General features: G+C 42.1%; 1 protein-coding gene across 2 annotated transcripts; it reads left to right on the plus strand.

The window, feature by feature from the left end:
• Positions 1-673: 673 nt before the first annotated feature.
• Positions 674-17,886, plus strand: LOC132996703 (ATP-dependent RNA helicase DDX3X-like). 2 transcript variants are annotated; one of them, XM_061067038.1, is made up of 18 exons: positions 674-984; positions 2,679-2,745; positions 3,105-3,161; positions 3,386-3,583; positions 3,894-3,996; positions 4,191-4,313; positions 4,781-4,880; positions 4,978-5,113; positions 5,194-5,291; positions 5,465-5,563; positions 5,655-5,815; positions 5,968-6,112; positions 6,227-6,371; positions 8,641-8,822; positions 8,998-9,115; positions 9,213-9,366; positions 9,487-9,611; positions 9,791-17,886. In XM_061067038.1, the coding sequence occupies exons 1-18, from the start codon at positions 940-942 to the stop codon at positions 9,868-9,870; spliced, it is 2,136 nt and encodes a 711-aa protein (XP_060923021.1). In that variant the 5' UTR covers positions 674-939; the 3' UTR covers positions 9,871-17,886. The 2 variants fall into 2 exon arrangements, with proteins under 2 accessions (XP_060923021.1, XP_060923022.1); XM_061067039.1 differs by having other exon boundaries at positions 2,679-2,730.
• The last annotated feature ends 62 nt before the right edge of the window (positions 17,887-17,948 follow it).

Genomic DNA, 17,948 nt, shown 5'->3' on the forward strand with positions numbered 1-17,948 from the left:
TAGAACAGAAGGTGTGAGAGGTGTAAAATCAATCTAAATAAAAATAAATAAAAGGTGACTAGCAGCTATGTATATTATTTATTGTAATATTACAAAAGTTATATAATTTAATACTATATACAGTATATAAGTGTAGGCATGTACATATAATACAATGTATGAATATAACAGTTAAATTATATGTTTTCTTCACTGTGCAGCGATGACGTCACTATAAACTGAGTTTGAAGTCTCGCGTTGTTTGGATTAACTAAATCAAGTTAGCTTGTGTTATCCGACAGCATACCGGAATAAGGGGATTTGGACTATATATAAAACTTGACTTTGGAATATTTTAGTTTTTCCTCATATAAAAAGCTGAAATGATCATGGCTATACACATGAAAGAACAAACCCAGATCCATAGATATACCTTAAAGTGACTTTCAGTTAGATTTTCATATTAGAAAGTAAAACTCCCCCTGGTTTAGTAAGATGGTATTCATAATGTTGTGTATGTATTTGGATTCATTACACCCACTCATGTTATGTCATATTAAATTCAGTACATATCGAGCTCATTAACAGATGGACCAGGACCAGGCTGTGTGGAGATTGACCGACGCTCTCTGGATAACTTTTATTTTGGCGTCACACCGGATGTCCTCTGCTGTCTCACCCGCGCCACCTCGACATCCACTCGTCCCAGGAGCTAGCAGCGCAAAACCGAACAACAGCCGAGTTTGCACGAAGAATCCCGCAAATCACCGCAACGTTGACTCCATCTCCCGCACCGGACACGGCCACGCGTGACCGTCGAGAGCCAGAGAAGCCACCGCCCGCCGTGGACACCTCGGAACCGGCGCAGGGAAGAAGAACCAGCAGCTCGTCCAGCAACCCCCGGCAAACAAAGAGGTCCCCATCTTCAACGACAACATTTTTCCTCCATATTCCATAGTTATGAGTCATGTGGCCATCGAGAATGCCCACGGCCTGGAGCAGCAGGTGAGCCTCGTCCCTTCCCCGCAGGGTGCAGCCTCAGGCTTGCGGGGTAAAGTGTTAAAAATGGCAGGGATGGATGTTAGCTTGCCGGCTAGCACCCCCTCCATTAAAAAACACCGATAACCAGATGCTAACGTGCTAGCTGGCCGCGGGTGCGCTTCATTCCTGCACCTTGGCGGCCTAACGTGGCGGGGCCGGGATTAGTAACCAGGATGTGGAGAATATGTGGGTTAGTTTACTGGTTTGCGAGTGTTCCATCAAACACAAGTTGAAACAATTGACCAATACTGACACACGTGTTGGTTAGCTTAGCATGCGGATAAGCTAATACAGGTTAATTTGATGCTACATGACGAGTGACGTCCGTGTGGTCCCGTCGGGCCTCCCGTGTGAGCACATGGAACGCACCCCGGAGCTATTATCTCCACTGCGTTCGTCGTGCGGCTCGATACAATAATAAAATGGAGGTATGCGGGAGATGCAGCTTGCGGGACGGGCCACGCAGACAATGCGGCGTCTGACACCGCGTTGCACCGCCCGTCCCGCAACTCGCAGCGGTGCACAGATCCGTCTCCGCTGCGTCCCGTTCCAAAAAATATAATCTGCGTCACCAGCAACGTTGGTGCATGTGTGTGTGTCCGACAGCACGCAAAGTACTTTGTGTTCCCAGGTGGTGTTTCAGAGAGGAACGTGTAACCGGCAGGATGTGTCTGCGAGGGGGGGATCTCATTAAAGGGAACAGCCTCGTTCAGGATGCATACACATGCATCTGCACTGACGTGGTTTTAATGCAGATGCTGATTCTGTCTGAGCCATATGTTGCTCAAGTGTACCCACAGATTCCTCTCATCAAATGCACATCAGCCACTGACAGTATGATAAAGATGGACAACAGGAAATGAAGCCACAATATCCAGGATAGGAGCGCTGCCATCTTGCACCGATGATGTCATCTGGAGATGGGGCAATCGACCAATCCAGTGTCGGCCTCAGCTGTCACACATGACGTCTCACCCTGTTTTATAGAATTACATAACACATTTTGACCTATTTACTAAAAAATAAACATTTGAACACACCCAATTGTGATTAAAAACGACCTGAATTTGAGGATTATTGATTGTAGAATATTTATGGAAGGGGCATCTCCACTTCCTCCTATTAAGAAATTAAAAGGCAACAACCCAGATATCGCTGCCGTCTTGCACATATAAAATCAAGATCCTTGTTTCTATAGCATCAAGTAACTCATTAAAACCTAACTTACCAGAAAAATAGAAGGCTAACATAGAGGAAGTGGGATTTATGACCTTTACTGCTGAGATGCTTCGGCTTCAGTCTTGCGGAGCAGTCGTGTCATTGATCTTAATTTAAAATGTATGGTTTGACCTTTTAGGTCGTTAGTTGCGTCCCATCTGCTTACATGTAGGAGGCAGGGTTAACGATCTGCACTGAATCATCAAAATGATTTGGCTTCACTTTGGGAAGCTCTCATGTTGTACATCTTTATATACAGTCTTTGACATGTGCATGTAGGCCGCGAGTGATTTCCTCGGTGGTCTCCACGCAGGTATTTTAAGTGTATTTAAAATGTTTTGGTAAAAATACCTCAATGGAAACACTTGGATCAGGGTGAAGGATAGATGAAGCATTTTGTGTGTTAACTGTTTGTCCTAATTATTTGTCTCTCTCTCCAGCTTGCTGTCCTCGACTTGAGTGCTGCAGATGGACAAATTGGAGGCAATAGCAGTAAGAATCCAAAATGTATTCATATTTTTATTTTGTTTGTTTTTATTTGTTTTTCTCTTATTAGTTCATGTGCACACGCACACTTACAAACCTGAACATCTTTCCACCACCATCATTTAACCATGCTAGCAGGACTGGAGCTATTCCTATAGAACAACTCAGGAAGTACACAACATTTTCTATGACCACAAATTCCTTTCAACAAGTCACTGGTGCTCTTGTGTTTTGCACAAAAAGTACCCTGATAAACATAACCGTTCGAAGACATGGCCCCCAAATGCTACGAGTGGCCTAAAACTCCACAAGGCACCTTTTTATGAAATGTATCTGTCACTGAGGAAAAATCACAATTGAAGCACTTTCTTCCCATCCAGCGAATGCCTTCGCCGCTGGTCGACAAGGTGTCTACGCCATGGCGCCTCCAGCCAACTGTAAGTTTCTCACTTCTACCTCCTCTTCCTCATTTGTTTGCTGCAAACGTATCTTTAGAAAACTCCCTCCAAAAACCTGATTTAGATTTATTATTAGCTCTTTCTCTACAGAGATAGAAAATAATCCCTTTGTTATTGTGAAGAACTGAAACAATCTCAGAGTCTCTGTTCAGTGACGTATTCTCTAAATCCTGGATCATTTATTGTCTCCTCTCCACCTGCAGTCGGTTGGGACGGAGGGCGCAACAACTTTGTGAATGGCTACCATGACAACCGCATGGCCGGTAACACATTTAATCGGGGCCCGCCTCGCATGGAGCGGGGAAGAGGCGGCGGAGGCGGTTACCGTGGTAACAGAGGAGGAGCCTTCAACCCCATCATCCCAGCACAGCCAATGGGATTTAGTGGCTTCGAAAACAAAGGTGGGATTTTGCATCACAGCCCCCAAATTAAAGTTTCTACAACTTGTTTGTCAGAGAACATCTTTACCAATTAACATTTCAAACTGCAGTAATGTGATTAATGTCTTTTGTTGGTCATTATATTGGAGTTATATCATGTAGATATGAAGGGACAGGCCTGGGTGGCCTCCGTGAAAAAAAAACTGAACTGTTGAACACTTCAAATCAAAATATTTTCAAAGTGAAGATCGCTCATATTTCATTAACAACATTGAATGTATGAACTCTGTCCTCATCCACTGTTATGTTCATTCATTCCTTCATCTCTTAGATGCAGGCGGCTGGAACACGGCCAAGGATGCCTATAGCAATTTTGGTAACAACCGAGGGAAGTCTGCATTCTTCAATGACAGGGGCAATGCTAACAGAGGGAGGTAAGTACGTGAGGCATGCAGTCAACGACTTCTTTGTTCTTTTTTTCTTTTTTTCACTTTGTCACCGTCCTGAAACAACTTTTAAGGTTATGACGCCACATTTTTTGATGTGAAATGCATTTCAGTTAGAATATGGAAAACGGCATTGCAGCATCATACAACAGCATCTTGTACCACGCATGTGTTACCCTCAGATTCGATCATGGTGGATTTGGTGGCGGTGGAGGAGGTGGAGCAGGAAACAGCCGCTGGGTGGAGGAGCCCATGAATGAAGGGGATTGGTCCAAACCAACTCCACGCAACGAGCGCCTTGAAAAGTGAGTCTGGGATTTTGCCTGGTCTGTACAGGGAATATTTGATATTTTAATAAACTTCAGTCAGGTTAATGGATGAACTGGAATATTCACTACATAAATATGTGTTGTACAATTTTTATGTACGATTTTGTGCCTTTAAGCAGTGTCATTAATGTGGGAATACTATCAGTCATCGTTAAAACCGTGTTCTTTAAGGCTTCTGAAATCAATGCGATGTTTTCATAAGCGTACAAAATATTAGAAAAATCTAAATGCCCCTGTCACATAAAACAAAATGTTAAAGTGATAAAGATTATTCACAAAAATTACGTATGTTGTATTAAAACAAATGTCACTGAGTGGAGTTAGAAATATATATATTTTTATTTTTATTTTATTTTTGGAGGAGTTATTAAGCTTGAAACTGCATCAGAATATTTTCTGAATGCTGGACTAACCTGCTCTGCCTCTTTTCTTCTCCTCCGCAGTGAGCTGTTCGCTGCCAGTAACACAGGCATCAACTTTGAGAAATATGATGACATTCCCGTTGAGGCCACAGGGCAGAACTGCCCCCACCACATTGATAGTGTGAGTTTCTGTTGTTAAATCAATCTATTAGAAATCTAACAATTATACATCAGCTTCACAATTACATGAACGTGATGGTTGTGTTTGTGCTATGTAGTTCCAAGATGTGGACATGGGTGAGATTATCATGAACAACATCGCTCTGAGTCGTTACACCAGACCGACTCCTGTCCAGAAATACGCCATTCCAATCGTCAAGTCAAAGAGAGATCTCATGGCATGCGCACAGACAGGTAGGACATGCTACATGGAGGGCATCACATCTTTAATCTATTTATGTTAGATTCTTGAGATGATGTTTGGTGTTGTGCAGGTTCTGGAAAGACTGCAGCATTCCTGCTGCCGATTCTCAGCCAGCTCTACAATGAGGGACCAGGAGAAGCTTCGAATGCAGCTAAAACCTCTGGACAGGTGAAAGCACTGTGCAGCTCAGTTGAATTGTACTTGATTGGGACTGTGTGACTCACAGTGGCCGAACACATACACATTCAAAGCACACATTGGAGTTAGACGTGATGTTTGGGCCTTTCTGGTGACTTCTGATCTAATCTTTTGTTTTGTGGTGTTTTATCCTTGTTATGCAGGAGAATGGGAAGTACGGACGTCGTAAGCAGTACCCAATGTCTCTGATACTGGCTCCAACCAGAGAGCTGGCTTTGCAGATATATGATGAATCCAGGAAGGTACACAACTTGCACATGCACACACATTTACCCTCCCTTCTGTCAATTATTTATTAATTATTTATCTTTATCCTCCTTGTTCTATTTATAGTTTTCCTACAGGTCCAGAGTGCGTCCCTGTGTTGTGTATGGAGGAGCAGACATTGGCCAGCAGATCAGAGACCTGGAGAGAGGCTGCCACCTACTGGTGGCTACACCAGGAAGACTGGTAGACATGATGGAGAGGGGCAAGATTGGACTCGACTACTGCAAGTAAGACATTGACAGGAGAAGGCAGCAATGAATAAAATAGTTTATTCTCTCAGTTTAATTTGATTATTTTTAATGAGATGTGTTTGATTCAAATGCATTTTATAAAACCAGTATTATTTTGAAGGCTTCATCCTCTGTCTCCTTCACCTCAGCTACTTGGTCCTGGATGAGGCAGATCGCATGTTAGACATGGGATTCGAACCCCAGATCAGGCGTATTGTGGAGCAGGACACCATGCCACACAAAGGCTTGCGACAAACCATGATGTTCAGTGCTACCTTTCCTAAAGAGATCCAGGTGTGTTTGCAGTAAACTCCTCTTCCTCAGTTCCTACGATAAGTCCCTCTGGCTCCACAGAAAAATAACAGCGCTAAAATCTTTTAATGAACATGTGGTCTGCTCCTCTTGCAGATCCTGGCCAGGGATTTCCTGGAAGAGTACATCTTCTTGGCAGTGGGCAGAGTGGGTTCCACCTCAGAGAACATCACTCAGAAAGTGGTGTGGGTGGAAGAGAGCGATAAGAGGTCTTTCCTCCTGGACCTGCTCAGTGCTACAGGTGAGACAGTCACACAGTGAGAACTCGTAATCTAACCTGTTGCGCTACTGCAAACACACATATACACAGTGTAGTTTTAATTCCCCTATCCTTTTACCATTGACATACTGTCGTCCTTACATATCAGACTGTACATTACTATGTGTCTCCCAATCAGAGTATTGTACATCAACATCCCATGTTTGACAACCGTTCACATAGTTACGTTTAGGGTTTGTTCAGTGAAAATAGACACATTTCAAACTAGTACCATCAATATGAGTTAAGAACATACTGACCATTCAAATTAGTTTACCCTTGTTTTTCTTTTGCCTTGTGCTAGAAACATACAGCAGAGCTGTTAGATGTGATATCATTCAATTATATTTTTCTTGGTCTGAGGAGGGCAGGAAAATAGTATTCATACGCCAAAGAAATCCGCAAACTTTTTTTTTTTTTTTACAGTAACCCGTCTAGGAATTAATAGTAAAAGCCTTTATGTGATCCGGGCAAATATTTGGTACTTGAGCAACATCAAACACACACAGTTGGTTTTCTGCTGGTGATTTGAGTGCAGTTTACATGTTTGGTGGTTTGGTGTGGTTTTATCCCAAGTCATCCCGAGCGAGGTACAGGACAATACTGGAGACAACATAGAGAAACCTGGTAAGATTCTTAATCAATGAACCTGTATCTTCTCATTCCATAGTTAAAATAATATTGCTTGCCTTTATTATTCTTTTTTGTGGGTGAAGAATCCTGTGTTTCGTGTTTTTTTTTAAATTTATTTTGTTCTGTGAATCATTTCATGGGTCAGGTTTGCTCAGCTTAAACCAAACATGCCTGTTGTGTGGTTGTTTTTCTTTTGGGGCATCTCTTTGTGGTGTCCTCGTGTCAGAACCAAATCCTTGATGGAGAGAGTGTGGTCATGTGGTGTTGTCAACAGCTAACAAGTGGATAAATGTGGCCCACTTTAACATCAGGTGGTAATGACATTTGAACAGGAGCATTTGACCAAACTCTCTCGATCAGGGGCTCTCGTCGCAGTGCTGCTGATGCTGTTAGCTAGTTCTTCTTGTTTTTCTTAGTCACGCTGCACCCCCCACTGCCTGCTGCACAGACGAACATTATTGTATTGTGATAAGAACAATGACTACATAAGGTGCATGTTATCAATATTTAAGTGTCACATCCTGGAATTTAACTACCTGAAAGAGGACTCTCGCGTACATGTTGTTAACGCTTGATGGAAGACGAGCCCGACGCTTTGTGCTGGTGCAATCATCATGTCTACAATAATCAGTTTCCTACTCTGCTTTCGTGCTAACCTGCCGTGCTAACCTGTCCATGGAATGCCAAACAGAAGCACATGGGGAAATAAAATCCACTACTAGATGAACACAAACAAGGTTCATCACCTCTCTCGCTTGAGCCTGGGGATTCATTTATACGCCATTGGATTGTTTGCTGCTCATTTTCTACAACATGCAGTGCAAGCAAAGTAAAACGACAACCAAAATGCAGTTTAGGAACGCATGACGTCACCCCATTCAAAGGGAGTGAGCAGCGTTTTTGTTGAAGCCTCCGACATGTACGTGTGCGTGCTGTATTATTGGTAGATATATAAGGTGCCAGAGTCTGCTCAGAAACGAGTTTGAAACATTTTCAGATTTTCATTGTGATAAAGCATGTTTCGTACCTCCAACTCCTTTCTTTTTCTTTTTTTAAACAACTGATAAACAAAGTTGGTGAATTGCTTCTAGAGTGTTTCGAGGTATTATCACATTCAAGTTTAAAGCCTTGGATTTCTGTGAACAATATGTGAAATTTGTGTCTATTAGTTACAAGTCAGATCCAAAGCATGTTGGAAAACAAAGTCTGATGCTTATTTTTCGCCGTGTCATCAGCAGACTCTTAAGGATTGAAAGCTGCTTTGAGAAATGGACTGAACTCCACAGTACCTCTATATTTTCTCCAGAGGAGGTGCATGTGTAAATGCAAATGTCTGAATGAGACACTCCACAGTTTATGTGGACTTTTCCACCTGGCCTTCTACCATAATGTCCAGAGAAGTTGATGTGTGAACACAGCAGGTGGGCTGATTCTTCTAGTGCAGAAGAAAAAGCAAACAAGCCCGCTGGCCTTCATTCATAAAATGTAACCGTTTCATCCGAGCTTTAAACACAGAAGCCACTTCATTCTCAGCCACTTAAAATCGGCTGTAGGTGTTGGTGCAACCACCAGAATCAATGATTAACTTCTTGTGTCTTTTTCTCTCTTGGTTGATCAGGCAAGGACTCATTGACTCTGGTTTTTGTGGAGACCAAGAAAGGAGCCGATGCCTTAGAGGACTTCCTGTATCGAGAGGGCTACGCCTGCACCAGTATCCATGGCGACCGCTCCCAGAGGGACAGAGAAGAGGCCCTGAGCCAGTTCAGATCAGGAAAATGCCCCATTCTGGTTGCCACAGCGGTAAGTAAGAAATTATTACATCAAAATATGTAATCAGGTATTTACTTAACGCATAATAGAAATTTGTGTTTCCCAGTGAGAATTTGAAAAGTCTTTGCTGAATAAGAAGACAACAGTTAGCTGGAATGTCAACTCGGCATTGATGTTGATTGAAAATGTTGTCTTGTGTTCTCAGGTTGCAGCTCGGGGCCTGGACATCTCCAACGTGAAGCACGTTATTAACTTTGATCTGCCCAGCGACATAGAGGAGTACGTCCACCGTATCGGTCGTACAGGAAGAGTCGGAAACCTGGGTAAGACTCCACTCTAATGTCAGTGGAAATACAACATGACGAGTGTTGCTTGACTTCACAAATCGCTGCATTTTACATGAATCTTTTTGCCCTGTAGGATTGGCCACATCGTTCTTTAATGATAAGAACGGGAACATCACTAAAGACCTGCTGGACATCCTTGTAGAGGCCAAACAGGAAGTTCCCTCTTGGCTCGAGAGCCTGGCCTATGAACACCAGCATAAGAGCACCAACAGAGGACGTTCTAAGAGGTAAACATACTCTAAATCATGGTTGTCATGTAAAAGTTTTAGTAATTTCTCATTGTAGGGGCTGCACTGTTTTATTACTGCATATTTGATATAAATAACATCATTGATTTTCACCACCAGGTTCGCTGGAGGGTTTGGAGCACGCGATTATCGTCAGACGGCCGCTGGAGCAAACGCCGGAGGGTTCGGAGCACGTGGAGGACGCAACCAGCCAGGACATGGAGCAGGCCGAGGCTTTGGAGGAGGTGAGGATCTGTCCATCAAGACATATCTGGTGTTTTCAATTATCGCCTACTCAATATATGATCATTCTTCTAATAATTAATACCAGACTACAAACACACTCCTAAACCTAAGCATCTTCTCTGAAATGCTGAACCCCTTATTTTGTTAACTTTGAGTTCCCTCCTGTTTCTTGTCTCAGCTGGATTTGGAAACTTCTACGCCAGTGACGGCTACGGCGCCAACTACTCGCACCCTCAAGTTGACTGGTGGGGCAACTAGGTTCCTCCTCTCTCCTCCATCCCTTCTCCTTCACTCATTCTTCTTTCTTCTTTTCACTCATCATCCTCCCTCGTTTCCCCCACACTGTCGTCTGCACTCCGTCTGTCTACATCCCCTCCATAAACCCCAAGAATCCATGTGCATGTTATTGGACTATTTATACTCGTTTATATAGCCCCCCCCTTCCATCTCTATGCGCTTAAATCTTTTAATTCCTCTTCTATCCATCTCCACCTTCGTCGTTACAGATTTCGTTTGTTTTTTTGATTTCTTAGTTCCCGATGACTCGCCTCTTACAATTGGCCACAGTTAAAAAGGATTCTTCAATTTTAGCGGGTAATTTTTTTTTTAAGCACTAGCCACAGGTTTACTTCAAGCTAGCAGCATCCTTTGTTTTCAGTAAGGACATTTTAAAGTATTTTCCCTCTGTGACACGTCTGAAGAGAAATACCAGTTATAAAGTTTTACGTGTTCTTTTATATGATACACACAAGATTGACAGCGTGTGGACTTCTCCATGACAGTTGTAGAAGACAGAGGGATAATCATTTATTTCAGTTTAAGATTTTAGGTTTGGCTTCATTACTTTTGTCCATATTCACCCAAAGCCAGCTTCCTGTGTCCCTCCACACGCCATCTTTGTATGTAACGCATGGCCATGTTGTAAATCACCGGCCAGGAACTTTTCTAAAACATAGCGCGGAGAAAGGTGAGGCTGAGGTGTACTTCACTTACATCACAGATTCTTAAAAAGGGGTAAAGAAACCGCAAAAAATTGTTTTTTGTCACCTTTTTAAAACATTCGTTTCAAGAGAATAATGAGACTGAGGAGACGAGGAGCTGGGACGCTTCCAGTGGTTGTTAATATCACAATGACAAATAGCATTTCTTTGTTTGAAGCAAAACATAATGGAGAATCATTTGTTTCTGTACTGTGCCTTTCAGCAGTTGAACTTTTGTCCCTTGTTTCCATTGTTTTTATTGCCATTATGCGTTACTGGCCACAAGTATCGGCCAACTGTGACTGAAAAAAAAAAGTGTGTTCTATGTCATGTATGGGTTCAGTCATGTTTTCTTTATTTCTATTTGGAAGGAAACAAACTAGGCTTGAACTAAATCAAACCTTGGCAAAAAAAACAAAAACTAAATAAAAACTGTGGTGAGGAACCTCAACACTGTTCCTTATCTGTCTATTGAAGTTCAAATTCATCTGGAGGTCTCTGATGAGCTGATTCCCAACTGCGTATCACCACTGTCGCCACAGCTCTGTATTTTTTCAACACCCTCTTCCAGAGCCACGAAATTGGATTAAACAAAACATTAAATTTGGCTTTAAAAAGAGACAACAGCAGTGGTTTTATGCCTTTGGGAAACAAAGTCTGACTCATTGACCTGTATGTCACATCTATAGCTCTGGTTTGAGCTCGAGTTTGAGTTTCTCAAAACCATGTTGTCACTTATTGTTGGGTCACTTGATGCTCAACAGGGAGTCACTGAGAGGGAGTTTGGTTCTGCTGTGCAGCAGCAGATGAGTCGTGTTGCATCGTCTTTACCTTCAAATATATGGTTCTAAAAAAATGTTATATTAGATTAGACCTGTTTTTAGCATCGAGAATCTTTTGGCGATAAAAAGCAAAGCAAATCAAAAAAGATTTGAGTCTCTTGTACCACATCTTACAGTGATGCCAAACCAACAATTTGACTAAAACCACAATATGGCTGCTGCTGAAAACAACAGTTCCATTACTTCATCAGTGACTCTGGATGTTCATCTGACTCTTAGTGCCACCATGCTCTTGGGAAACTGGCTCCGCTTCCACCACAAACATTGAAAAACCCTTGTTTGCCAAAAAGCTTCTTTCAAGGGGAAACACAACTAAAAAAACGGCTATAATAGTTAAAAAATATTCTTGCTCACTCTATCCTGGAGAGTTACATGAAGAGTCTTCTCTAAAATAAGTAATTCCAGTTTATTTGTTAGGTCTTACAGATCTGTTGAGGTCGGGTTTAAAAGTAGAGAATCTGTAGCTTAATCTGTTTCACAGCAGGGAGATGCTGGGGCTTCTGGGAGATATAACCACACGTCTGTAGCACATTTTAGTCATTGTGTCGTCATGTCTTACTGTGCTGTATTCCACCCATGTCCTATCAGCTGTAGATTGCAGGTGATTCCCTTATTGAGTTTTTCGAACGAAGTCAAATTATTCACAGCAATCATGTTAAGATATCAGCCGACAAAGACAGACCCAAAATTTCCGACGCACATCTGAGTCAAATCATGTTCTTCGTAACCAACCGCTGCACCCGTCACTTTCTCTGTAAGCTGCACACCAGCAGCATGTTGGCATTAGCCGCCGCTGAGTTCATTCCAGCTACCGTGACGTAACTGCTGCTTCCTTCCTGTGCGTCTAGATTATTGTGAAATGATGCAACACTGCTGGTGGGTGCTGCACCGACAAATCTTTTAATCACCCAGCTGTTGCCTAGGATGAATAATTATACCACTTTGGGAGCTTCTGGTGTAGACGGCGGATTTCCGGGCCAAGACTCAGACTTCCGTTCGCTGTACACTGTTGACCGTCCAATTAGTTTCTTTGTATCATACAAAGTGCGATGTGTAATGTCCAACAAAATTTTGGGCTTGTCTCTAGTAACAGCTATCTGCATCTGAGTGCAAATACATTTAAAAAACGGTAGTTGAAGCGTTTGTAGCTCTCCACACAAAATCGTGTCCCGCATATTTACATGCAGAGTCTGTCTATAGAGATTACGCTTTTACCAGCACTGTCCCACGTTATTCCAAAGAATCCTTGCGTCTGCATAGCACAGTAAGATATAGGACGGATAAAGTGTGCTAATGGACAAGTGGCATAAAATAACTGAAGATTTAAGAACCTTGATATAATTGATGCTTAATCCCTGGTTAGCCCCACTTTGCTCTGCCATGGAACCAGGCTACAAGTAGCAGTTGACCTGCACCCATGATGTCCGTGTTGGGTCCCAGTTTGAACATATAAGAGAACCTCCACTGTCATTTGAATGATTCAGTGGTAGAAGCCCAATCCCCCACTGTGTCTTATCAGCAGCAGAATATGCCAAAATGCACTGTTGCTACCTGGTGGGGACATTTATTATTTCTTATCAGGGTATTAATTTGTTTTGTTTACATCGATAATCTTAGTGAAATAAAGAAAATCTAGGTTGTGTGTATATAGTTAGGCTCTTTAAAATATAATGAGAAGAATCTCCACTGAAAAAGAATGTGAATTAAAAGTGAAACACTTGATGTGTAGAAGATTATCTTTGATCACTCGACATTGGACCACGCAGTGTCTAACAAACTGAGCCCAGTGGGCAATTTGAACCAGCTCAGCAGATTTATTCTTTACAGTTTTGTACAAACACGATCAGATTCCCTCAAATTGCCCACTGGCTTTGACACAGGACAAGGCTGGACCAAGGCAACAAAACATGCAAGTGTTGTTTTTTGGTCAAGGAGTTAAAAATGCCAAACCAATGATTACAATTCTACAGCAGGCTTTAGTTATTATTTTTTTCCCGTCTGTTTTTATTTTATTTTTTACACTTGTCATGCTCGGGTCAGTCGTTGACACCGTGTCCCTCGAGTACAAGTTGATAAGGAGGTTCAGCGAAGTAGTTGGCGCGATTCGAGAAGAGTTTGAGGCTGAGTTGATGCCAGAGGACTGAGCAGACAGCGGATCACATGCTAAACCTTTTTTGTGTCGATTTTCCAAAAAGCTTCTATTTGTGGCAGGAGAGTCAGTTGTAGCAGTCGAGGGAAGACGCAACACACTCGACCACGTCGACCTCCTGAATGAGCTGAGAACTGAAAATGAGTTTGCGTTTTTTCTTTCAGTTGCTGTTTAACTGTTACTGTAGCGCATCGTTCTCTCTGTTGTTCTAGAATCGGCTTAACTACAATGAAGCACTGGTTAAATCGGTGTTGACCAGAACTGTGTTGGAGGTGTCCCAAAAAAATTATTTCAGCACATGATAAACGATTCAAAACACTTCTCCTGCAGCAATGGTGGATAGTCTCCGTCTGCGATTTCTTACAGCAACTGTTCAATGAAGGAAGAAGAATAAGAATTGGCAGCAGTGAGATAGAAATTAGTGGACAATATGTTGAAGATAGTATTGCAGATGACAATCACTAATGAAGGATTTGCTTAGTTTAGAATTCACTTTACACGTGGACAGATGTCTTTAAGTTGCACTTTTTCTTGGACACCGGGAAACGTAGAGACTGAAACTCCTTACGCAGTTGATGATACACAATATTAATTGTGTTACGTTTCCCATAAGCGTCTCAAAATCCCCTCATTGTTGATGTTTTTGAGCTTTTTTTGGAGTAGGGACATTTGGACGCTTTCAGGCACTGGTTACATATCAGTGTCTACCTTTTTAAATATTGGCTGAATACGACGAGTTTAACAGTTGCAATCTGACACTGTTACATAGTCCCTGTTTCGAGGGGGAAATTGTCAGCATTTGTTACTTGAAACCGTGTCTTTTTGTGCAGTTCAATAAAAATTCCACGTATGTTTAAAATACCTTCAAGAAGGAAATGGTGTCAGAGTTAAAAGTTGGAGAAAGAATCTGGTTCCGTGTAGACATTGCCGTGCCTTCTAACAGCCACTAGGGGGCAGATAGACTAACTGTGGAATAATGGCGTGATTACAGGCTGCAGGGGAGTGACTGGGCATTTCACATGCGGTGATTCCGATGCTAGGACTTTATGATTTAAGGCAGGGTCTGAGCAAGTTGTTGACTGCTGGTAGTGTAGATAGGAATTTTTAACTTTGGCGATTTACAGCAGGGAATTGTTGGAACTTGAGTTTACCTCACTCTTCATCTTGTGTACAGAGCAAACTCGTCACGTCGTAGTGTTCGGAGCACGCACATAAATATGCAATGTATCCAGGTCCTTTTTTTTCTAGGAAGATGGACTATAATCGATCAGCTGTAGTTACCTTTGAACTGTGTTGGAGCAACACTTAAACTACCACTGTGCCCCAAACCCCACCACCCATTTCATCTAAACACCCCTCCCCACCCCACCGAAGCTCTGGGCCTCTACAGGAAGTGCAATAGAGATACAGCTACTCGTGGTTTGCTTTCACTTTGCCGTCGCCAAGATTTTTTTCCCCAGGCTGTTTCCCCGTTTGTGCTCCGTTTGGATTCAAAGCACAAACTGGAACGAGTGGTATCGGCTCATATTCTGAGGCGATGTGCACGGTGCATTGAAAAGACTGGAGCAAGTGGGTTAGGGCCGGGGTTCTTTGATACAGTAGTGACCTCACCGTGCATGGAAGTCACCCCAGGATGTCACTCAGCACAAGTGCTGAGCATTCACGGGGTTTAATCACAATTAAAACACGACATTATACATTGTCCCGGTTGTTGTGCAAGTCAATGTTTCCAACAGATTTAGAAAACTTTCAGAAAGATGAGTAAAGGCCAAGAGAAATACAATTTAGTTGCCGTGTTGTGTTCCATTTTGGATTCCTCTCACTTCTGTTGTTTGCTCTTTAGCCACAGAAGTAGCAGAGCTCAGTGGACGGAAGTTAGTTCATCCAACACTGTTTTCCAGACAGATTTGTCTCTTTTTTGCTAATGAATCCTAATGATCCCTGTATCAGTTTTGTTAATTCAAGGCAAGAAGTGCTCAGTTTTTTCCCTCTGAAAGAAAACATAGTATTTTTTAAATCCAGCACTTTATTTTTATGGTTTTTGAATATTTTTCAAAACCTTTTTTGATGCCTTAAATTCAAAGCTGATACCCAGCCCTAATGGAGCAGATCGGGAAGTTGGTTACACTTGTATAGAGCATTATCACGGCAACAGATACACCGACACTGTCACCATGGCACGATGCATCGCTGCGGTAACTTAAATTGCCAGCAGGAGTATTTTGATGGTCAGTGACCAATTACTGGTGCTATGTCCCATTGCTGCGGCCTGCAGGCCCCTCTGTTGTAGAATATCTTCAAACCCCGATAGGTTTTACAAAATATACTTTAGTTTGTTACTTTAGTCCTCTGTAGCACACGTCCTTCAAAACCTCCGAGGGGTATGTATGCGTGAGTGAGTGTGAAATAGGAGAGGTTTCTCAACAATACAGTGTGTATGTGTGCGTGCTTGTGTGTGCATGAGTGTGTCGTATGGAAAGGTTCTTCCACATATGAAACAGTTCTTTTGGTTTTTCGTTAGGTTTTTTTCGGGACCAGGTGGAGTTCTAGTTAACAGCAACCGTGGGATTCAGCTGTTCGCGCGCAGTTCTCGAGTCTACTTTCGCTGCTAGTTTGTGTAATTTATCAAGCATTTCTGAGAAATATTTATTTTTATAAGCCTAATACAAAAGTTGATATTTTACAAAGTGACTTGACCAAAAGACAGTAAACAAAAACACTGGCACTTGAATGTTGAATGTCATTGGTATGAGTGAAAATTTCTATTTTTCTGGGGTAGTGTGAGCTTTTTAATGTTAAAGATGCAACGTGCAGGGATTTCTCTTTGGATATGTCACTGTTACAAGCTTTCTTATACAAATCTAGGTCCAAAAGCAACAATACTGTCACTGGTGCCAAAAGGCTGAACATCCCAATACAAGAGTTCTCTAATACAGGCCGATACAAAGGTTTTTACACCATGTGCACATCTTTCTTTATTTTAATTATATTTTACATAGTCCCTACAGCCCAATGGAATTTAAAACCACATTTAAATTCACAAGATGTAGATTTGATTTGAGAAAATGCATCGGTAACCTCTTCCTCTTCTTTCTCCTTTACAATACGTGAAGATGTGCACGTGGTGTGGCACGAGCTGAAGCACTGGCCCTTATTGTGACAGTGATGCATCAAGAGAAACGTCCTACACGAGTTACCTTTAAAGTCACATTGGACTCAGTATCAGATCCATAAAACCTGTTTGTGCGACAGGTTCCATTGCCAATAATGATAATCATCCATAAACAGCCATTTTTTAATTGGCAAACAAAATTTGAGACAATACCACCATGTATGCCAAGGTTTGGATAAAAAATAAAATTAAACTTACGATCAAAGACCATTTTGTAAAAAAAAAATGTAATTTAAAAAAAACATTCAGTACAAAAAACAAGTGTCCAGATTCTCTCCAAGTCGGTTGTTTTTTTTCTTTTCATTTGAGTCTTTACACTTTTCCTTCCCGTTAAAAAAACCCTTTGTGGTGAATGTCTGGCAAGTGGCGACCTTCAAAGTCTTCATAACACAGAATTAACTGTGGTTCTATTGCTATGTTGTTGTGATTTGCATATTTTCAGGCGTCAGTGTGTGAACTGTGTCACTGGGGAGATTCTGGCCATTCAGAAATGAGGATCCACTCTGGGGTCCTTTTTTCTTTTGCAACATGCGGCTGATCCGTCGTGCATGGGAATCTTAACGTAGCTTGTATTTCTGCTGAAGATCCACTTAGCAGAGATACTCTGTAGTTTCTCTGACTGCAGCAACACTGGACCAGAATTCATTGCAGCCAAAGTGAAGCTGCGATCAAGGAAAGATCAACCGCTGGTGAATAATCACATTTTATAGCGTTTTCTGTGCACAAACTCCGATATTTGTGCGAGTAATGTTAAGGCTCTTCTGCCGTTATAACAAACGGCAGTCTGGGAAACCCGGTACACACGAACACTCTGCGGCTTTATTTCATTTTCAGTTTGATTATCTTTAGAAAGTGATCCGACGTTTAATAAAGGATAGTGTGTAGACTTATTTAGGAATGGTTTCCGCTTAGACACTGAAATGAAATGGAGCCCGGTGTTGTGGCCATTACTGGCTGGCCAGAAGTCCCCTCCCCAGTGTGAACACGCCCCAGCACCAGCCTGGTAGTTAGCATTTGCTTTATGTATTAGTTTTAGCAGTTGTGCACGAAGAGGAGCACTGCACGAAGAAAAGAAAACTGTGCATCTGTTCTGATTTTACCACAAATAAAGGTTTGGATTTGCAAATGTTACTGGTGTCGTGATGTTTCTTCTTCTTCCCGTGTGTGTGTTTGTAGATGTTTCAGAAAAACAT

This window comes from Limanda limanda, chromosome 23 (assembly GCF_963576545.1).
Source record: "Limanda limanda chromosome 23, fLimLim1.1, whole genome shotgun sequence".
NCBI classification, from domain to species: domain Eukaryota; kingdom Metazoa; phylum Chordata; class Actinopteri; order Pleuronectiformes; family Pleuronectidae; genus Limanda; species Limanda limanda.